At 33.2% G+C, this 23,873-nt stretch overlaps 1 protein-coding gene and 1 pseudogene across 5 annotated transcripts in view; one reads left to right on the top strand and one right to left on the bottom strand.

The window, feature by feature from the left end:
* Nucleotides 1-9,426: 9,426 nt before the first annotated feature.
* LOC142633187 (5.8S ribosomal RNA) lies at nt 9,427-9,582 on the top strand (annotated as a pseudogene).
* A 4,665-nt stretch (nt 9,583-14,247) lies between these two features.
* The window catches only part of LOC142633122 (potassium channel SKOR-like), a 33,303-nt gene continuing 23,677 nt past the window's right edge, over nt 14,248-23,873 (bottom strand). For all 5 annotated transcript variants that reach the window (XR_012843809.1, XM_075807392.1, XM_075807391.1 and 2 more), the window contains 3 exons: nt 20,857-21,151; nt 19,485-19,606; nt 14,248-14,659 (listed from right to left, as the gene is read on the bottom strand). Coding sequence is in view for 4 of the 5 variants with exons in the window: in XM_075807392.1 (XP_075663507.1) it covers nt 14,421-14,659; nt 19,485-19,606; nt 20,857-21,151 (656 nt within the window). In the remaining variant the exon portion in view is untranslated. The remainder of the gene's footprint in view (nt 14,660-19,484; nt 19,607-20,856; nt 21,152-23,873) is intronic.

Here is a 23,873-nt window from a genome sequence, read left to right on the forward strand (position 1 = left end):
GGCCTTTGACAAGGCTGCCTACATACCTCTCTCATAGAGGATCAAGTCCAAACATAGTTCGAAAAAAAGTTGTGAAAATTGAAGTTTTGAAAAATCTTTTTTGAGAAATGAAATTTTTGAAATGAGTCTTTTTTTTATATTAAAAAAAAAAAGCAATTTACTTAAAATAAGATTTTTTGAAATTTTATCTTTTTCAAATGAACAAAAGGTGATCCTTTGAACAACCTCTTTGACCAATCATAATTTTCAATTGTTAACTCAATCTCATTGGCTAGAATGGATTTGAAATCATTGAAAGCATGTAACCAAATTTGCTTCTTCATTCTGAAAAAAAAAAATTTAGATTAAGTCTTCAAAAACAATCAAAGAAATAAAATGCTTGGGAATCACACATATTGGGAGTAAGCAAAAAAGGGAAAAATCCTAAGTTTGAAGATTTGAAAATTTTTGAGAATTTGGAAATTTGTTCTCTTAAGAGTTATTTTCTGTTGGGAGCAAACAAAGTGAGTGTTTGGGACTTTAGAAAAAAAAAATGGTCTCTTGAGAATTTGTAAAATTTGTCTTTTAAAGATATCAGCTAGCGGAGCTTGATAATCTTGAGCAGTTTATTTCTTAATCCAAGAGAAAATATCATCAGAGCTAAATGTGTGCTTTCAATCAGCACAACTTCGAGGGGAGCTTTATTCAAAGGTTGTAATGTAGGCCGGGTTTAGGTTATCGAAAGGAAGGATAAAAAAGGCTCAAAACCCTTATGATGTTTCCCCAAGTATGCAATACTTTAAATTCAAGTATTGGAAGATTTTTCCACAACTTCCATTGTTGACTCTTGTGCTAAAATCCTTGTCATGTTCATCATCTTCACATTGGTCTTCATTGATTCCTTTCATTTGGTCTTGATTTTTTTAACTTGACAACTTCCTCTTTTTGGTCTCCTTAACATCCTATCTTATGGTCAAATCAGTCACTCTCATTTCTATTTTTCTCATTCATTTTTTTTGAAAGTTTTTTTTTTCTAATTTTTGCCTAGACCGCTCTTTCAGGTTTTCAACCTAGTGAGCTTTTCACTTTTTTTTTTTTTTTTTTTGGCTCTAATTTTTGCCTAAACCACCCTTTCAGGTTTTCATCCTAGCGAGCTTTTTTTTTTTTTTTTTGGAATTTTATTGGCTTTCACTCAACTGCATTTTTTTTTTTTGTTCTTTCAATTTGACAGACTTCCATCTTTCCTGGATGAATTTGTATTTCTCCTTGGGACCCTCTTATCCTTTCTAATGTACTTTCATTTTTCTTGACTTTACTGAACACACTTTTTTTATGAAATGTATCTTACTTTTTTTCTTTTCCTCATTTTCCTCAATTTGATTAAATTTCTTCTCTTGATGAATCTTCATTTTTGCTCATCCTTCTCAACTTGAATGATCTTACATGGAATCCCATATCTCTCATGTCTTTTGATGAATTAGTATTAACAACTTAATGAAAAAATTTGCATTCCCTTCTCTCTCTCTCTCTCTCTCTCTCTCTCTCTCTCTTTTTGGTTGAAGTCTTTTCTAGCTTGATGGCCTTCTCTTTTTTCTCACTATTTGATGCTTTCTCAAAATCTTATCTCTCCTTGATGGATTTCCTTTCTACCTAACTTTGATGAACTCTCTTTTCTGAAGTCGATGAATCTTCCTCTTTTGAACTTGTTATATTGTCTTCATTGAGGATCTTACCAAGTGGTGCTGAATCTATAAGGTCAACACTTTCTCATCTTGAGATTTAAGCATGCATACTTAATTTCTCCACCCAAGGTTTAAGTTTTTAGTGGGTTTATTGAAAAACAAGCTAACTGTCTAAAGGCTTAAGTTGGCTAGAAATAGATAATTATTGTAATAGGTGTCAAGGAATAGTGTGGGTTAACAAATGTGGCCTCCTATCCCTTGTGATAGGCTACGAATGTATTGATCCCTTGTAATAAATTAACCAATTAATTAGTCTAATTAATTAATTAATTAGTTCAATTAACATGCAATTCGCGTGGTAGCACAAACAAATCACTTACTAAGTTAAATGCAGTGGAAAAGAAAGTTGACACGGTGATTTGTTTATGAATGGAGAAAACCTCCAAGACAAAAACCTCACCGGGTGATTTTAAGGTCACCACTCCCGAGAATCCACTGTTATCACAACAAGCGGTTACAAGTAAAAGAATCCCAGTATCTTATACCAACCTATAGTTGAACCCTTACCCCAATACACAATTGTACTTGTTCTGTAGTGACAATCTCTCATTTTCAATGCACGACTTCTAGTACGTGACTAACTAATCGATGCGCGGATCCCAGTACACAGCTTACTCCTTTGCACGAATCCAAGTACATGACTAACACACCAACTTGAGAAGGATGTTGGCTGCAAAGTTCTTCAGTTCATCAACACGATGAAGATCACAATGCTCCTTAGTTACAAATCCCTACGGCGTACAAACCCAGCAGCTTCTTCAAGAGAAAGATGAACTAAGGCAAATTCTGTCTCCGATCACAATTTGCTTGAACAAAACCTTTGCATCAAGTTTCATCCGCTAAGACAGCCCTTAAAATAATCCTTATATATGTTTAGGGTTGTGAGAAAAGAAAGCCTAAAAAAGTATACACGGATATGTGTGAAAACAGATCTGAAAAACTGATTTTCATAAATCTCGATAGATAGGTTATCTGTCGAGCATCTTTCGAGCATCGAGCTAAAACTACCTTTTAAACCTCGATAGATGTCTTCTATCGAGCTAACTGTCGAGTTTTAAAATATAGCACTTCTGCACTTGATTCTTGGACAGATTTGCATGGCTTCAATACTTGAATCAATTACAAGTAAAATGCGTTTTGTCAAATGATTAGCCAATTCTAAATGACATATGTTCTTAACATGATTCACATATGTCCTAACACCTAGTGATGCTTTCTTGTAAGTACAATGACTTAAACTCTTTTAATCAATTGTTCTTGGAATAGAAGTATAAATGCTCCAACAATGTGAAAAATTCTTTAGAGATTGGGATTGAGTGTATGTGGCTTGAGAATTTTGAATGAATTGATGAATTTCTTTGATTGCCTTTTAGGACCTTTTCTTCTCATATTCTAAATGTTTAGCAAAAGTCCTTACATGGATTGAATAAAGTTAAATCCCTCTTTGGAACAAATTGATTGGTAAAGCAATTAATCATTATGATTTGGAAGAAGTTTTTATCAAATGGGTCTTCTTATATGATCTTGAAAAGAAGGCTTTTAAAAAAAAAAATTGGAGTCTTTGAAAGGGAGGCTTTGGGAAAAATCTTGTAGTCCTTGAAAGAACAAAAAGGATTTTAGAAAAAAAAAAGAAAAAAGAAAAAGAGTTACTAAAAAGGCCTAATGCCCCTAGTCCAATTTTTTTGAAAATGAATTGAAATGACTTGAAGGCCTAGTGCCCCTAGTCCAAAAGGTCGTTTTTTTCTTCTTTTTCTTTTTGAATTTTTTATGTACATATGAACAACATGATGAATCAAATGAATCAAACACAACATGGACTTTGTTGAGCAAATAACCAACTAGAAAGCAACTCCTAAATAAACAATAAAACCAAGGAATCAAAAATGAAATTCAAACAAAGTTCCAATGACTGGCTAATGATGGCGGAGCAATGACTTGTTTGTCGATCAGATTTTCAATGGCATGTCGTAGATTGATACATTTGTCTGTCTGATGGCCAGGTTCTTAATGATATTTGTAGAACTCATGTGACTTGTAACCTTTAGGCAGTGGGCTTGGAGGAGGTCGAGGTTCAAGTGGGTCAAGATGCCCTTCAAGCTTGAACTTTTCAAACAATTGGCGCATAGGCATGTGGAGTTCATTGAACTTTCTTCGAGGCCTAGAATTAACAGTTGATGATATTTGGGGAACTACAACATTGATAGCATCGACCCTTCTTTCTAGAGTTGTTATTTTCTTAGAGACAAGATCTTCTCCCTTGATTATGCCATTGTTGATAGCATCTTCCACTTGAGTACCAGCTATTATCAAAGCTTTGAAGTGAGGGAAGTATTGGGCAAAAAAGTGCTCATGGTAAATGGGTAACAAATTCTTAACCACCATTTGGATATGCTCTTCTTCACTTGGCCTGTTCATCATTTGGGCTGCCTTGGCTCTCCATTTGGTTTTGAATGCAGAAAATGACTCCTTCGGTTCTTGTTTTGTAGTTTCCAAATCTCTCCATGTCATATCCACCTCTATGTTGTACTTGTATTGACTGTGAAACTCGCGGCAAATGTCCCCCCAACTCCTTGTTCTAGCATCATTTAGATTGAGGAACCACCTAAAAGTGGCTCCAGTTAAGGTATTTTGAAACATTTGAGTAAGTAGTTCTTCAATCGCTCCTAGGGGCTACATTGCCCTCATGTACATCTTTTAATGGGACTTTGGTTAGCCAGTCCCGTCGAACTTGTCTAAAGTTGGCATCTTGAATTTAGAAAGCAATCTCACATTTAGGAAAATTGAGAGTGATTGGTAGTCCATAAGGTCCTCATCCTTGTAAGCTCTCTTGATCATCTCTTCCATCTTGTTTATTCTCTCATTGATCTTCTTCTCATTCTCTATTGTTGGTGGATTATGGTCAGCCTTGTTCTCCTCTTGGTTACTCTTCAAGTTCTGAAACTGTTGCACCATAAGGTTCATGTCCTCCCTCAACTGGATTTGACTAGCTACCATGGTGTTGAGTAGCTCTTAAGTGTTCATAGGTTTTTCGAAGTTCGGATGTTCTACCTCTTCTGCCATAGTGTTAGGAGTTTCAAACTTCTTGTGGCTTGAACTATCTTGTAGGTCGAATATGGGATTGTGATATTGCAGCAGTGGAGTGTCCTCTATGCTTACGAGCTTTAGTACTGTGATGGGAGTGATGGGCTTGGAACTGGAGCTACAAGCTTAAGTGCCAACCTTGGGTTCTCTTTACAACCTCCCTTCAGATCTTGACCAAATTATTCCCTCTCTCTCTCTCTAGAACAAGCTCTCTTGGGTCAATTAAAGCTAGGCCGCCATCTACATCAACCAACCAAGCAAAACAAACACACACAACATGCAATGCAATTTTAACATGGACTGGCCTAAAGGTAGGTTCTAAGCCATTACATTCCAGGGTGGGTTTGTTGTTTCATTGTTTTCCATAGCTAGGATGTTACACCTCCCAACTTGTAATGTAATGAACATTGCATTTGTCCGAACGGCATGGTCTGTCCTTTATAGTTAACAGGAAATGATCCAGTGACTTTAGACTATGAGTTGGTGAGTTCGCCACTAAGTACCCGAATCTAATGAAGACCGGTGATCCATGGTTACTACCACCACATGTTGTTAAGAGGGGTGCATACATATTTGTTGTTTTGATGGCACACACTATGACAGTTAGAGAAAGCTCTTAACAAATAACAAAAACAAAAAAAAATATCATACAACATCTTAACAAACATAAATAAACAAACAAACAACAATACCATGCAAGACCATGCAAAAACAAGGGTACATATTTGGTCACTTAAGTCTAATACAAAGCTTAGCTCTCGACATCTCTAGCGGAGTCACCACTATGAGAGACCGGCTTAATCGGGTTTACTCTAAAAAAAGAGACTTTTGAGTACTTTTTCAAGACACCTCTCTTTTTGGGTAAATGGTGTGTAGTCGCCACTTATTTTTTTATACAAAAAAAATAAAAAATAAAAATAAAATACAAATTTACATGATTGAAATGCTTCATTGTTATTGATTGGATAAAAATAAATACAAGTTTGATAAACTGATTATTACATGGCTTTAGGTCCTAGTTACAAACTACCAAAAGAATACATGGCCTTTTGTCCTAGTTACAATCTACCCAAAATAAAATAAAGATAAAGTCTAGGTCTACCTATCCAAAGACACTAAATTCGGAAGCTAAGTTACGGAATGGGAAGGTGTTAGGCACCCATTCCGCCCAAACATAGTCTAATCTTCTAGACTCTCATAATCAATGTACCCCTTTAAAAAAAATTGAATTGATTTTGGTTTAGAAAAATCAAATATGTTTTTGATGTGTAAAAAAAATAGTTTTTTGAAGGAAAAAATTTAGATCTGTGTTTATTAAATAAAACAAAGTCTTTTGGTTTTTTTTTTTTTTTAAATCAGATCTATTTTTTAGAACTAGAAAAATTGGTTTTTGGTTTGTGTTGTAAAAAAAATCAGATCTATTTTGTTTTCTTTTTCTGTGAAATAAAATAAGAATAAGATTTTTTAGAAGATGACCATATTCATGAAATAAACCTATGCTACATGCATTAAACAAAACTATTCATGACTTACTTTTTATCTCAAAATCTACTATGTTAAAAAAAAAAAAAAAATCAGATCTACATCTAGAGAATACATAAATCAGTTTTTATGAAAACAATTCAAATTTGCATCTAATGAAGATGCAAATTAGATTTTATTTTGAAGAAAAATTCGGATCTACATCTAATGAAGATGTAAATCAGTTTTTTTTTTTTTTTTTAGAAAAATTTAAATACATCTAATGAAGATGTAAATCAGTTTTTGATTTAGAAAAAATTCATATTTACATCTAATGAAGATGTAAATTTGTTTTTGATTTAGAAAAAATTCAGATTTGCATCTAAGGAAGATGCAAATCTGTTTTTTCATTTAGAAAAATTCAGATCTACATCTAATGAAGATGTAAATCTGTTTTTTGTTTAAAAAAATTTCAGATTTGCATCTAATGAAGATGCAAATCCATTTTTGATTTAGAAAAGATTTGTTAACAAGCAGATTTTTGAAATTCAAAAGAAAAATCAGAACAACAAAGGCATTAGGAACATGTTTTCAAAGAGAAATTTAACAACACATGGCATCCACATTAAAAAAAATCCTAAATCTACTCATGCATCATTAATCAAAATTAACAAAGAAGATTAAGAAGGAAGAAATTCACTACCTCTTACACGCGTGCTCTTTCTTGTGAATGGATATTTTAGGATTCAAAGAAATTTATTCAATTATTTTTGAAGCCTAAAATATTTTGCTTACAATAAAGAAATTCCTAAGGCAAAAGCCTCTAGAACGTCTTTAATGTAAGAGAGAAAATAAAAGCAAGGGGAGTCAAAAAGAGGAGAAATTTGAGAGTGTGAAAAAGTGTCTCTCTCCCCAAAAAAAATGTGTGCTGAATTCTGAGATTCAGTCTCTATTTATAAAGGTTGGGAGACTCAAAAAATTAGCTAGACGATCAGAACATGAGTTAGGACGCGTTCTTATCTCTAAAAAATCAAAATGGATGTGTTTTAACTCAATCCAAATGCCCTCGGTCTGGGGCCCGAGTTTGTGCCATTTGGCACTCTAAAAGTGGGTGCCAGGCTCGCTTTTGAGTTTGAGTCCGTTTTGGACTCCTTTTTTGAGATTTTTTAAGCTGGAACTTGCACTTGGACACGTTTTTAATCTATATGCTAAAAATTAAACTCTTTTCTAGATAATTCAAGTATTTTCAGTAACAATTATCTTGTAGATAAATACTCTAAATTTTTTTGATAAAGTCTAGATTATCTACAATTTTATTGTTATCCAATTATCCCCTTTTAGTCTCATGCAAGCAAGCCTACTTTTGACACTAACTAACAACCAATCACAAAATTATTTAATTAATTTTAATTATTTAACCAATCGGAATTAATTTAAATTAATCATGCATGGTTGACTCTACCTAGACACAATGCATGCTAATCGTACAACCTTGTTCATGCGATATCTTTTGATCCGACGGTCCGATTTGGAAACCGAGCATACCGTTGCGAACGTCAGAATCTCAAGATCATGTTTATGATATGCAATGAATGAATTAGCACATATAATGCAATCATGAATTTTGAGGTACATGAATAGTTATTCCAGTCATCTTTCTTGATTAAATCATGGGTGTAAAATCGAGTGTCTACACCTCCGATGCAGGCAGATGGGAAGATCCACCATCAGGTATGTGCAAGGTTAATATGGATGGAGCTGTATCTAGAGATGGCAGATTGTCTAGTGTCAGGGTAATTATAAGGAACAACAAAGGTGAGCCCATTGCAGCTCTATGTAAGCTCTTGCCAGGCCAATATTCAAACTTGGAAACAAAAATCATTGCGTTGGAGAATGGAATCATTTTAGCCAAAGAAATGGGCTCACTCAAGTCATCTTTGAATCAGATGCCCTCACAGTTGTCCAAGACCTCCAAGCAAAGGAAACAAATGGCAGCTCAGACCATTTGTACCAAGGACTTATTGCTCTCCTTGAGTCTTTTTGTAGTTGGAAAGTTTGTCACCTGGGGAGTACAACAAAGCAGCGCATGCCCTTGCTCGATTTGCAAAATGTAATGGAACAAACCAAGTGTGGAAAGGGTGTGTTCCTTGGATGGTCCAACACATCATTGAGTCTGACTGCTCTTAGAGCGCTGTTTCCTTATTTTTGTTTTGTTGTACTTCAATTTCAGTTTCAATGAAGTCTATCTTTCTCATCAAAATAAATAAATAAATGGTGCAGTGATTTTAACCTAAACACCTTTGACTAGCCCCCTTATGCAGTTTCTTATTTTACATACATGTTTATTGCATCATTATATTATATTATGACAATTATTATTTTTTATTTTTATTTATGTGGTTCTTGTTATGTTGTATATCAGAATTTCAAAACCTAGGTTGCATCACTAAGGAATGATGAGATATGGGAGAAAGGCAAAATGAATAACAATTTGATTAGGGATGAGCCCCTTCAATTGTGTAATCTTGTAATCAAGTTTATGAGGGGTTTACATTTAGGGGGGGGGGGGGGGACTTTAATGGCTATCTGAATACCAATATCAGAATCACAAGGAAGTGTGTATGTATTCAACGAATTTAATTATAGCATTGATCGACAGACCCGTCTAATGTTTGAAATTTCTTTGTGAAAAGGATAGATCATTTCAATTGTTGGTCTTCAACAAGGAATTCCTAGTAAGCGTAAGTCACGTTGACTACGTCCCTGCCCTTTGAAAACAACATCCATCACTCCCATTGATTGAATGGTTTGGTGAAGTATTCGTGGCAAAATGGGCAGTTCACTACCGATGATGTTGCGAGAAATCTACTAAACCTTACCATTTAGAGAAAGGAGAAGCCGTAACAAGGTTTTCGTAGGTGAACCTATAGAAAGATCATTGTCGAGACCTACCCAATAGAATGACTCTTGAACTAGTGACGACTGCCTAGGGATGGGAGGTGGCCTTGCCCCTCGTCCCCACGTCGTCAAGGACTCGTGTGTCTCCTAACCAAAAACAGAACCCTAGCACAGAATGCGCCAAGGAACTTGAACCAAAAAGCCCCACTGGCGGCCTTGGACATGGTGTGCCAGCAGGCGTCAGCCTGTTGTATTTGTTCAAAATGACACTCAGCAACAAATATTCAGGATCTCGTATTGATGAAGAATGTGGCGAAATGCGATACTTGGTGTGAATTGTAGAATCCCATGAATCATTGAGTTTTTTAACACAATTTGCATTCGAAGCCATTCGGTCGAGGGCACGTCTACCTAGGTGGCACGCACCATTGCCCCTTTCCCTCTCCTAAACCCCCTGCCATTCAAGGGTCACAATGCATTCAAGGGGGCAGAATTTAGCCTCTTGTGGGCATGCACTTGCAGTTAGCCTTAAAGCGAGTCCTCAAGGACAAGCGCCATGACAATCAGCAGTTTTACCAATCCTTGTTCCCCGAACGAGGGCTCACTAACTCCAACGCGTCACCTCGATGCCACTCCCAACGCAACCCCAGGTCAGGCAAGACTACTTGTTGAGTTTAAGCATATCAATAACAGTAGGAAAATAAACTTACAAAGATCCTTAGTAACAGCAAGTGTAAAAACCCCATTTAGTTTCGACCTATACCCGAACCTCCCGGTCCCAACTATGAGACAATCATTCACTACCAAAATGATCAAAATCATGTGTGGAGCCTAATAAGGATACAAACCCCAAAAGTGGCTTTATACAATCCAAGCCCAAGCCCAACGCTGAACTAGAAAACCAAGCCCAAATCCAGAAAGTCCATTTTTTGACCTAATTTGGCCAAGACTTACAAAAAGTGCGTACGCACCCAATCTATGGCATACACATCTTTTGGATAGAAAGTCTCAAATTACTCCATTTCCATTTTGATAAGATTCTAGGGCAACCTGATAAACTAGTTGCCCAAATGTCTAACCTAACCCTAGACCCTTATTGTAGTAAGTGAATAATATATATATATATATATATATATATATATATATATATATATATATATATATATATATATGCTATAAAAAATAAATGAAACAATAATTATTCATAATTTTAGGAGTATTTTTTTTTATGAGAAAAAGTTTATTTTTTTAAAAGACTCAAACATGTGTGGTTTTTTTTTTTTTTTTTTGAGAAATTAATTTATAAGTGGATAAAACAATATGAAAACCTACAAGAGAGTTTTTAGTAGGCAATATTTTAGTGGGAGTTAAATTTGTATTTTTGCCAAATTTTCCTCCAATTTTGAATGTGCTTAAATGTAGAGAGTAAGGGTATTTTGAATCACAGAAAAGCCCGTCCTAAACAGGATAAGGCTTTTTATGGAAAAACTTGCTACCATTTCATTTTGGAAACTAGAAAAAAGTAAAAAGAAGAAAGCGTAAATTTCAATATCAAAAAGATAGGGATAAAACATGCTAAAACTTAGGATTTTGAAAATGAGTAGTTTTACATGGGAGTTAGTGATATATATCTTTACCAAATTATCCTTAACTTTTGTCTTTGTTTAAAACATAGGGTGTAGGAGTTATTTTTGAATCACAAAAATAAGAGTCTCAAACAAGAGAAACTCCTTAATTAGTATCAAAGATAAAGACTAATTACAACTTACCCACTTGTGGTTTGGCCGAAATTTAAGTTGCCTACTCATGGTTTGAAATTTAACACTTTACCCACCTGAGGTTAGCTCAGTTTGGATTCCGTTACTCACCTCTGTTAAAAATGGGGCTAAATATGTATTTTTGCTCTCTTTTATGTCTCTCTCCTCTCAAAACATTAAAAAAAAAAAAAAAAAAAAAAAAAGAGAAAACAAGATCAAAAAGTATGGGTTTTGTAAAAATTATGAACAAACATTACCATCACCATAGAAGCTTCAGTCAAGAACTCCTTCATCCATTTCTAAGCAATCAACAAAGCCATAGCATCTAAAACTTAAATCAAACCAAAAGATAACCACACCAAAAAAAAAAATTCAACCTTCTATGGATGCCCTCCATCAAGGCATCAACTTGCAGCAACACTTTTCAATCACTACTCATAACACCTAGTTTAATTTGTTTTGCATTATTTTTGTATGATTGTGAGTATAACTCAATCACTATAAAATACTATGAAGAATCTTGAAACCAGTACGCAAGCTTTAAAAACAAACACATTGATAATTCTCATTGTTTAGCACTACCCAAGACCTCCAACCCCGCCAGTCTTCCACCACCACCACCAAACATCTTCTTTAATTCATAATCAAACCAAATTATGAATTTTTTCTTTGGGTATTTTTTTTGGTTTGATTTAAGCTTTAGATGTTATGGCTTCGTTGGTTGCTTATAAATGAAAGAAGGAATTATTTTTGCTAGAGATAATTCTTAATAGAAGCTTCTATAGTGGTGGTAATGTTTGTTCTTAATTTTTACAAAATCCTCACTTTTTGATCATGTTTTCTCTTCTTTTTTTATGTTTTGAGAGGAGAGAGAAATAAAATAGATTAAAAATACATATTTAGCCCTATTTTAACAGAGGTGGGCAACGGAACCCTAACTGGGCTAACTTCAAGTGGGTAAAGCGCCAAATTTCAAACCACATGTAGACAACTTTAATTTCAGTCAAATCACACGTGAGTTGGTTGTAATTAGCCCTAAAGATAATGAATGCTTCATTATATTGAATGTATAATGGTGTTAGGGGGTTGGGGTGAGGTGAGACTTGATGTTGGGTAAATTTGTAATTAACCATGCAAATATAGGTTCTAATTTGCTTAATTAGTAAAATCTATTGTCATCAAATAAGAGATCTGAGGTTCTAACCTTACCTATACCAAAAACCAATTAGTGTCTTAAACCTGATAATAAAAGTATATATATATATATATATATATATATATATATATTCATACATACACTATTAATAAAAAGATTCCCTTGTTTTGTCTTCAATTTTTGGCGTACCAAAATATCCTCATACAAATTCTAAAATAACACATTCTTTAGTTTAATTTTTTTTCCAAAAAAAAACAAAAATGTTGAAACAGTAATATTATCTCACGTACAAAAGGAAAAAAAATAAAAACATTATTCTCACCACCTATTTGTATTCAAATGTCTTCTTTTTATCTATATTTGTTATTTATTTGAATTCAAATATTTCAATTATCTTTATAAAAAAAATACAAAATTACTTCTTCTAAAAAAATAAAAAAAAATACCTCACGTAAAAAGGCAAAACTACTCATTCTTATTCAAAAATTTCTATGGTTTTTTGTTTAAATTCTTTAAAACATTTCAAAATTTTTGTTATCCAAAATCTATTCAGTTATCACAAATTCTCGTCCATCCACACTAAAGTATATCATCTTCATTTTGTTCAAATCTCAAATTTTTTTTTTTTTTTTACTTATCACAATCAATAAATTCAAATGTCTCATTACGTTTCAACTTCTTACGTTCTCTATCTCATTTTTAAACACTATTCTACGTTATCTTACCTCCTTCTAAAAAAAAATTACACATAGTTATTTATATATCACTATTAAGCATTATAATACTAAACCAAAAAAATAAATAAAAAACATTATTGTATGCGCAAAGCGCGTGTGATGAGTCTAGTATGTGTGTGTGTGTGTGTGTGTGTATATATATATATATAAGATGGGTATAAATTACATATTTTTAAGACCGTTGATTTACAATAGATCTAACGGCTGACAATATTGTCTCTCTTGCCTCTTTTCTAACGGGAGACCTCATTTAATTGGATTCAGATCCTCTAGAGTTCCTAGGGTACTCTACCAAGTAGAGTTCATTAAATCCTAACCACTCTTTAATGATTTAATGGTCTAGATTTTGCCATGTCAGCATTTCATTAACAATCATCTTAATTATTTTGTTTACAACATTATTTTATTATTTTAAGAATATTATTAATGAAATGCTGACATGGCAGAATCTAAATCATTAAATCATTAAAGAGTGGTTAGGATTTAATGAACTCTACTGGTAGAGTACCCTAAGAACTCTAGAGGATCTGAATCCCATTTAATTTACCATTATTATCTCCTCTTTTGCTCACTTTCACTTCCAGATTATCTCCACTTTTTTCTCCCTCCTAGATGGTGATTTTGACTGTTGCCAATTGTCATAGAAATAACACTAAACAAAAAACACCACTGTCCTCTTTTCTCTCCTTACCTCCCTCCCAATAATGATGCTGCTACAATGCAAATAAAACTCATTTTGATTGCTGCCATTGAAACGAACATCACTGTTTCCTACTCCTTATTATCACATTTTGATTAGGTATTCAATATTCATCCCCAAAAAAAAAAAAAAAAATTCTATTTTTATATCTAGATTTTTTTTGTGCTTCTTTGAAAGTCTGTTACGGCTTTTTTATTTTTATTTTTATTTTTTTTTATCTCCGCTTCATATTTCTCTTCATTTTAATTTTCTCCTCTCCCTAAATGACTCCCCCTCCCTTCTCCAATTTCATTTTGAAATTCCAAATTAACTCATCATTTTCATTTTTCTTGTGTGGTTGGCCACCATGGGTGCCTAGGGACCTTGTTGGTAGATTTCAACTCAGCCAAAGTTAAACAAAAAAGAGTGAAAACGACCTAAACCTGGTGTTTTTGCATCTAAAAACAAGCTCCGATAGATTCTGGTTTTTTTTTTTTTTTTTACACACAAATGGACTACTTTGTCTATGAGTGCAATTACGATTATCCATAACATTTTGATCTGTGAGGGTAAACGGAATTGAGGACATTAAACCCCGAAAATGGTGAAAGACCACAATTGGATTGGAGGGACAGTGGTAAACAAACAAAATGACCACAATATTGAGGCCATCTATTGTTCTCACCTTGATACATCTCTCCTGGACATATTCAGTGTCAAGTGTTTCTTGTTCTTCCAAAGTCAAAATTATTTGGTAATATTTAAAATCACTATTGTTCATAGATATATAATACACACACAGAAGCACGTATGTGTGTGTTTTTATTTGTGTGTACATACATACAATATAACATGCCCAACGTTCAGAAGTTCTGAAATTGCTCAGTGCTACACATAACCAATATGTTTAGTTAAGATAATTGTTTCAATTTATACTTCACTAACCAAATATATCTTCTGATCGTTGGTAACCATGTTTATTTCGATAATTTTGCCTCCATCTTCTGATAAAAGAGTATTCCCACTTGGACATTTCAACTGTTCCCTTGCTGCATTGATGAGCTCTTGAATGCTTTTCGGAACCCACAACACCACTCCCTCTCTTCTCTCCTCTTTGGGATCCCATGGGTGAAAGGGAAACACTGTGCATTTCTTCTGTCGCATTTCATCTGTTATTGCCAATAGAAACCTTGTTAATTCACTAATGAAAGTAGTAAATTAAACCATTTAATGCAATAAATTCACTCAGACCAAAAAAATATGTATATACAAATAGGCGGTAAGTGGATGTTTTGTTTGTAAAGACTGAGCTGCCTCCTAAATAGCATAGTTCAAGCAAATAACAGCACAAGTATGATGACTGTCAGAGCAGAAAGTTAGAGGAAACAAATTAACGGTTCACATGTATGATTGGTACTGTATGTAGCTTGACTTACATTGTTTAGCCCATGGCCTTTAGAACAAGTGGTTTTCCCATTACCTCTCCAAAGAAAAGCAATCATTTCAAATGTCATTAAATACCACAGAGCACTACAAAGAGTCAAAGCTGTATCACTTATGGAAATATTCTAAAAGGGGAAATACCAAGTTCCAACTTTAAGCTTTATTTTGTTAGTAGTAAAGGTTCCCACAGTAGACACGCCATATAGTTTTTTGACTTTTTTTGTGCATAAATTTTGAGACGCACATGCAGCCCTCTTGATAACTACCTATTGTTGATTCAAGGACGAGTACACGCATAATGCTTGAAATAAAAACATGCAATTGAAGACATTTGTGCTGATAAACCGTAGAGTGTGACAATGCACATGTACTACAAGATGACCAATGAACATATCATAAAGTTTGCCTATTTGATATTTCAGCCATAATTTGATGGGTACCAACAACATTAAATTCTCTTCAAATCAAAATTTCTTCCAAGACACACCTAGCCACCCATACGAAGTTTTATTTTTGAAAAAATAAAGCTGAAACATAACCGTCTCTCAGTAGAGACACATAAAGGTTGACATAATGGTCATGGCCAGGAGAAAAAGTAGAATAAAGGAAGATTGAGAAGCCTACGGGTTAAATTTGGGAAATCAGCTCCAGTGGAATATACAACATAGTTGAGAGCAACATAATCGTCTATATGAATTAGTTACTCAGAAATTCATAACTGGGGGTCAAAAATTGTATATTGAATTAATTTTCAATTCAAAGACTGTAACAGTTCCCACTGAGTCTGAACTATTTATGTTTTTGATTCAGCAGGTTATGTCTCGGATTAAATAATACAAGGCTACAACTGATTATTGCAGCTATTTTTGTCAATATTATGAAATCTTCATCTATGTTGATAATTATACTTTGTTGCATTGCTTGAATTGAAGCTGTGCTTGGAGAGATATAAGCAAACATGAAGAGGAAGATCAATATATCAATAATTTTCAGATTCCAACATATAGGCTACTACTTTGAACAAAACAAGGCCCAAACTTGGTAAACCAATCGTGAATCACATATATGGAATGAATAGTGATTTCTTCCTATTAAGACAGCTTGATGAGGAATGTTTAAGGCCCCATTTGCTTCCGCATAAAACATTTTCCTTCATTTTCAAGTATTTAGGATGACTAAAAAACTAGGTCAAATAGAATTCATTTTCTGTTGACTAGGAAAAACACCTTTAGGACTTAAAATGTTTTATGAAAACAACCTTAAGAGAAAAAAACACCCCTCTCTCATAAGAACACAAAACCCTTTATCTCTTAAGAGAACAAGAATACCTTAAACCTACAAAATGACAAAAGTATCTTAGTACCTCAAATATGACAAATACCTACAATATGACAAAAGTATCTTAGTACCTCAAATATGACAAAATACCCTCAAAATTTTCAAAATAACCAAAAAATCCTTGAAAGCACAAAATACCATGTAAACCTCCAAAACAATTTTTAAAAAAATCCATTAAAATCTCTAAAGTGACCAAAATACCCTTTAAACCTCCAAATGACTCAAAAATCCTTAAAATCTATAAAATGGCCTAAATCTCCAAAATATACACCATTTCCAAAATATTCTCAAAACCTTCAAAATGACTGGAATATCCTCAACTTCTAAAATAACAAAGATAAAAACCGTTAAATGACCAAAGTAGCCTAAAAATTTCTAAAAAAATAGAAATACCCCTAACCCCCCTCCCTCCCCCAAAAAAAAAGCCCCAAAACCTTTAAATGACCAAAATGCCTCAGAGCCTACAATATGACCAAAAGAACCTTAAAACCTCTTAAAAGATTAAAATATCTCCAAAACCTCTTAAATGATTAAAATATCTCCAAAACCTCTAATATTACTGACATACCCTTAAAATTATTAATTAAATGGGTAACATAATACATAACCTGTTTATGAACCAATCCCAAACCTGCCCATTTGCAATCCCTAACAATTGAGCCAATATTGATCTGCAAGAAGGTCCCCAGCGCCATTGCCAAGAAGGATGAGAATGTCCTTAATGCCACTCATCGCATCACACTAGCATAACTCCCCAGTGCTGATCCATTATTTCACATAAACCCTTGCAAATATTTCTTTCTTTATTATTTTTAGTTGATAGTAAATTTTTTTTGTTAAGTTTAATTAATAGTTTTTATTAATTGTTTAGTAATTTTTTTTGTTGTTGCACTCTTTTTTTTTTAAAAAAAATACTAAGTATTTTAACACACACACAATGAGAGCGGGAGAAGGTTTTAAAGAAATTGACAATTATAAATATCCAAAAGTGTCTAACTCTTGAATATACAACACAGGCTTTAAACCTCTTTAACTCATTCTCATTTTCCAATGTGAAATTTACCCACTATTTTTTCTTTTGAGAATACTAAGTATTTTAACACATACACACGCTTGTTGCACTCTCTCATTTTGATTGTGCCCATTAGTGTAATTTTTAATAATTTTATTTTGATACTGCTTATTTTTAGGTAAATTTTAGTTGTTAGTATTTATAGTTGAATTTATTCAACTATGTGTTGGCTTTATTCCGTGCCAAATTTGCTTGTAATTCAACATTTAGAAACTCTGTATTTAGGTGGGAATAATGTAAGGGTTGTATGCGAAAGAGTGTGAAGATTTGATAAAGAGTGTGCAACAAAAAGGTGACTCGTGACTGACTCGCGAGTAGTGACTCGCCAAAATAAAGCACAAGTGTAAAGCATACAGGAAGATGAAGAGTCAGGACAGCTGAATCTCCACAGGACAAAAAGTACAGTCTGGCCTAGTCTGGTAATTGGCAACTGGAACTCACGACTCATCCCAGTTGCGAAGTGACTCGCCAGTGCACCCTGTATTGCTAAAAAATGACCTTTCACGTTCCATCTCATACCCTACTATAAATACCCTTATACCCACGAAATGTAGAGAAGAGAGAGAGCTTCTTGAGAGAATTTTGAGAGAGAAACCCTAGAGAAAAACAAGATTGATTCATCCACAATCTTATACACTAATTGATTCTCCAAATTCCTCTACTCTCACCCTCTCCATTGTCATCCTCATGAGTGGATTATAAACCAAATCCTTACCTCACCAAATTCTAGAATAGTGAGAAGGTTCTTGGTGTTTGGAAAGCAGTTCAAGAGAGAACCAATTCATATTGGTTGATGCAATGGGCTAATTGCAGGATCCGAAAAGTTAGAGAAAACGCGGTTCGACGTAACCTTGTTGGAGCAAAACCTTGTTAGAGCAAAACCTTGTTAGAGCAAGAAGCTTGGAGGGCTTAAGTGCATTGAGTAAATTAGGCTTAAAGCGTCTATTGCTATTCATGTATCCCAACTAATTTTCTAGTTGATCATTTACTGCTTAGAGAGCGACGAAAATGTTTTTTGCCTAGTTCTTCGGTTTCCTCTTCGATAACACGTGCCGGTGTTATCTAGTGTTTGCATCTCCCTTTCCCTTACTCTTGGCTTTTAATTTCTGCTGGTTGTGATTAATTAATGGCTTAGAGTAGTTTGCTAATTTAATTATTGCTTATATTTCATATTCTGCACATATTTTATTTGAATATAAGCTTGCTTTAAAAAATTTGTGTTTGGGAGTATAAAAATTTACAAGTGTTTTATACACTAAGTGAGTTTTTCAGTATTAATATTTTAAAGTGGTGAGATAAAGTTGGTATCTAATATCTATATAAAATGACAAGAAAATTTTGTAATTTTTTGAACAAGCCAAACACGGTATAAATATTTTCCAAAGCATTTTCAAAAAGATAATCAAACACAGGAAAACAAATAGTTTTCCCTAAAAATATTTTCAAATATTTTCCAAACAGAAAACATTTATGCCGAAACAACAACAACAACCAAGTCTTAGTCCCAATTTTTTGGGATTGGCTATGGATCCTCAAAAGATTAGTCAAAGTCAGTTATATGTATTCTTTTTTGCCATTTTGTTTTATCTAAAGTCATACTTTCTGTTATGCTGAAACAAATGGAACCTGAATTTTATTTTGCCCTTAACTAATCCTTGGTAGCTTGAAGAGAGAGAGAGAGAGAGAGAGAAAGAACCCCAGGGGGATTCCATTTATGTGTTTGTGTATGTAAATTACACTTACTGAAGTGGGAGCAAAATCTATTTACCATCTCTTTGTACTGTACTACTATTACATCCAATAAGGCAAACCAAACATTTTCCTCTTTCTTTGATAATTTGATAATAGGGGATGGGGTGTTTTGAACCCTAGATGTCTCTCGTGGAAATACCAAGAGGTGCTAGGTGCCAGTTAAGTTACAAAGCTCTTAACACTCTTTTTTCTTTTTATTAAAAAATAAAAAGAAAAATAAAAACCTGGGAAGGGGCAGGGCAGAATTCAGAAACTGGAGTAGGAAAGAGAAAAGCCTTGATGCTCTTCATTTGTGCATTTTTTGGTCAGTAATTTTTTCAGTCAACAATTGTTATGCAATAAAATCTAGGATGGTATGCCATATGTGATAAGTACATTTTTCTTCATACCTCGAATTTCTTGAGAACAATCAGATAACCCAGACAGCTGAGAAGTTCTTGCAACTTTGAGCAGCTTGATCAAATTCTTATTTCCGCCTATAAGGGCATCATCCAGTGCAGTATTTCCCCATCTGCAAGCAGAAGATAGGCTGACAAAGGTCACTCTAGTTGGAAAAGTTACGTAGTCAAAAACACACAAAGTTATGGATAGTTCATTTTGTTTGCACTAGTTCTACATGCTTTCTTTCTTTCATAATAAAGCCAGTGATGAGTCAAGTGCAGATAGTAAGCATTTCTATTAACTATTATGGACTAAAAGAGTGTTCCCTTTTGCCATTTTCATGTATTCTGACAACAATTGATGCTTGACGACTGAAAAATTTTTAGGATAGGGAACATTAAATTTTAGAACCATGCTCTAGCCAAAATAATTATGGAGCCACTGTAGACATCTCATGTAAAAAATATTTTCTCAAAAACTGTATTTCTGAGTTAATCACACAGAAACATTCTAACCATAAAAACAACGAATGCTAAAATATCAATGTAATTGGTATATGTTAACATTTTGATATGCTATATCCTAAAGCTTCCAAAAGAGTATGTATAAGAAAGCCAAAGCAACTGAAAATTTGAAAAGAAGTGTGTACAGTCAGAGGATATGACACGAACTATGGAAATGTGTCTAACAATATTAGTTTTGAGTTTTGAATACATTTCAAAGGAGATTCAAAGTTCTCATTTTAATCTGTAATGGAAAATTATTTTTCTTTGCAAAACATGCATTTTGGACACAAAGTCAGCGGACTGGGACAGTGCCTTTGAATGAGAGGTTAAAATGAATCAAGTCATAGCACGTTATAGAATTATGTAACTAGAATGCATGTGGTGCAGAGACTATACAGGTGAATTTTTGGCATAAAATCAATAAAGATAAATTGTAAGTGGTTTAGTACATTTAGCAAGGTAGGATCTCTCAATCATAGAAAATTTATACAACAAATGTCAAAGTTGTCCAAATGCCAAAAGAATCCAAGATCTCTTATTTAAAAATGACAAGAAGTCTTTTTTTACAAGACCATCTAAACCAATGAGATAAAACTAACAGTGTTATGTAATCTTAATTGATATAAATATTAATTACTTATCTAATAATCAAGTGTAAACAATCATGAAACCATATCCTATTGATCGCAAATTCGCAATGCTAAACCCAAATGAGACATGCAAAAACATGTCAAGTAGAACATAATGTACAATCAGTTCAAAACAACTTCCTCATTGTACAATCCCCTATTTTGTACTTGAAAAACTGCTTTTGGCTTAAAAAGGATCATGCTTCATACTTGTCTTAAAAACCAGATAATTCTTCAGATTATACCTGTCCTTTGACAAAACACTTGCTCCTGCTTCTAGAAGTAATTCTACCACTGAATATAACCCTTCTGAGGCAGCTATGTGAAGTGGTGTTCGACAATCATAATTTTTGGCATTTGGATTAATGCCATTGGACAAAACCCTTTTTAAAAACTCAAAGTCCCTCCTTGCAACAATCATACAGAGAAAACTACCGGCATCATCAATTGTAGGTGCTGCCCCTGCCTTAACGAGTAGAGAAGCTACTTGATCGTGCCCATTCTTGATGGCTTCAAGCAAGGGAGTGTTTCCAAACTTATCTAATACACATAGTTAATCAACATTTATCACTAAATTTTGATGAAAGACAATACCAAAAGGAAGATAAAAGAAAAAAAATTTAAATGATAAACTTAAAAATTAGCACTAAGGGGTTTGCCTAGAATCAGCACCTAGCAGAAAACTTAGGAATAAGAACCTAGCAAAAAATTTAGGCATCAGCACCTAAGCTGCTAGGAATCAGCACCTAAAAATTTGGAAAATCTATAATATCAAATTTTACAGCACTTCTAGTATTACAAAAGATCATTTCCCCATAAAACTCTCAACTAAAGATAATCTAAAATCTTATCCCTATCTAGAAAGATATGAAATCTATTCCCCATATCAACTCAAAATAAAAATGAAAGTTTTAAAATAATCCAATCTCCCATGAGATAAATAAAATTTGAAATAATAATTCCAAAATAATTGTAGGTGTTCCAGTTAATATATATCTGAGACTTGCAAGGAGATTTACATGGAGCCAGAACTTTCCTTGCGGGACTCCAGGAAAACAAGATCTTTTTATAACAATCAACCATTGGAAATATTTTAGTAAAATTGTAAAAATAATGAATAGGTACCAATGAGCTCTGGCTCAAATGATACTTCCTCCATCCATTATAATGAGATGGAGGGTGTGATCATGTGTTCAAGACTCATTGTTAACAACCACCCACCCCAAAAAAAAAAAAAAAAAAAAAGCTAAAAATGATAACAGATGCAAAATAATTAGACAAAAAAAAAATCTTGTGAAAATAATGTATAGGTGTAAAAATGAAGAAATCATCATCTTTTTATAATAAGAAATAATCACTTTAACGAGGAAGCTTATTCCAATTACTGATGGTTTAAGAAAAATGATTCCATTCCAACATCAAATTTCTAAACCTCGAAAAACGTCTTTATTTGATTTTTTGATTGATGGAAAAATACAAGAAAGAGTTTACTGAGAAACTGAGTTTGCAAGTCTTTTACAAAATTGATGGTGATCAGATATTTTCATAGAAAATATCCATTTCATGATAAACATCCTAGACACATCAATTAGCAGCCTTAATTTTCAAAATTTAGTAGTCTCTTCTTCATCTTTTTTTAGTTTGTTGACTTTTTGCTATTACTTTTATGGTTGGCAAATGCAAAACTTGGATATGGTAAACATGTTTAAGTTTTGATAGCTTTAGACTTTTACAACTAGCCAAAAAATAAAAATCGGTCATTGAATTGAAGCTAACTAGCCAATATCCCATGCGATGCGCGGTGCATTTTGATAAATTTTATAAAAAATTATTTATGACCTATTGATTTCATGAATACTATTATGGTTAGTCACAGACTCACAGTTAACAATGTCACCTACAAACTTGTTGGTTCCTAGGTGTTTTTCTTGTATGATTTATGCTTTATATATAGATTCTATGGTGTTATTTTCTACATTTCTTATGCCACCAAAGTCTCTATCTCCACTATTTCAACACCTATAATTTTTATGTCATTCAAAATAGCTTTTCTTCAATTTCAGAATTGACATGATAGATAAAATTAAGGCACATTAACATTTTAATTGAAGAAAAGATTGATTTTTAAGATCGTAATTATAATAAGATGAAAATTGAAAGAATGATAGTTTTGTGACATAGAATGTTTCTAATTACTTTCAAAGATATTTTTTTAGTCTACCTGATAGATATAGGGATCCTCTTTTAATTATGCTTTATCAAAAAAGAATAGTAACCCAAAGCCTCTATTCTATGAGTCTTTATCCATCACTAATCAATTAGCTATAAAAACTGCTATAATTTCATGATACGACAACACAAACAATAATGTCATAGTGACATAATAATATCACAATTTAACCTCCCTAAAAGCAGCCAAAACACCAAAAATACTACAAATCCCTACCAACTATATATATGCATCATACGAAAAATCAAAAATTTAAATTGACACACAATATGAAAAAACCAATCTAAACACATTCCAATGCTACATCAGTAAAAACATATACATAAAATCTAAATAAAATATTTAAGATGAACATAATATTTTGGAAATTAGCATACCTCTTAGAAAGGGAACCAAAGATATTACGCGAGAAATTATATTGGACAAATGAGGATTTATATTAGACAAATATGGAGACAAATAATCATATCATATTATCTAATTTATTAAATCCGACTCTTGCAAATTTGTATTGAAGTTAGTCTTATGTTGGAAATTGAAAATTTTTTCTTAGTTCTCAATTTTCTCATGACTTTTTAGATCTATCCATATCAATCCAAAGCACTTAAAGTTATAAATATATACGAATTTTTTGAATTTTATTAGTACATTTAAATGCATCTACAATTACTTAATCGTTTGACATAAATTCTAAATTAGATGAGGTAAATGTCTAAATCAAAAGAATTTCATACAGTGTGCCACTTGGCAAAATCTCATGCTCTCTCACATGAGGTCTCTGCTTTTATATATATATATATATTGATTAAACTAAATTAAATATATTGTTATTATTATTATCCATTACAAGAGTTGTAACTTGTAAAAGGTCTTAATTTTGAAAGAAACCCAAGGACTTTGACCCCAGGCGCACCTGAAATTACACTTACCCATCTTAGGAAGAGCACTAGCCTAGAAGCCCACTAAACGATGTACAGAATAACAGACTACAGGGGATTCTTGGAGGGTGGGTGGGGATGATTAATTATTTTA

The sequence above is a fragment of the Castanea sativa genome, chromosome 4, assembly GCF_040712315.1.
Source record: "Castanea sativa cultivar Marrone di Chiusa Pesio chromosome 4, ASM4071231v1".
Taxonomy (NCBI): domain Eukaryota; kingdom Viridiplantae; phylum Streptophyta; class Magnoliopsida; order Fagales; family Fagaceae; genus Castanea; species Castanea sativa.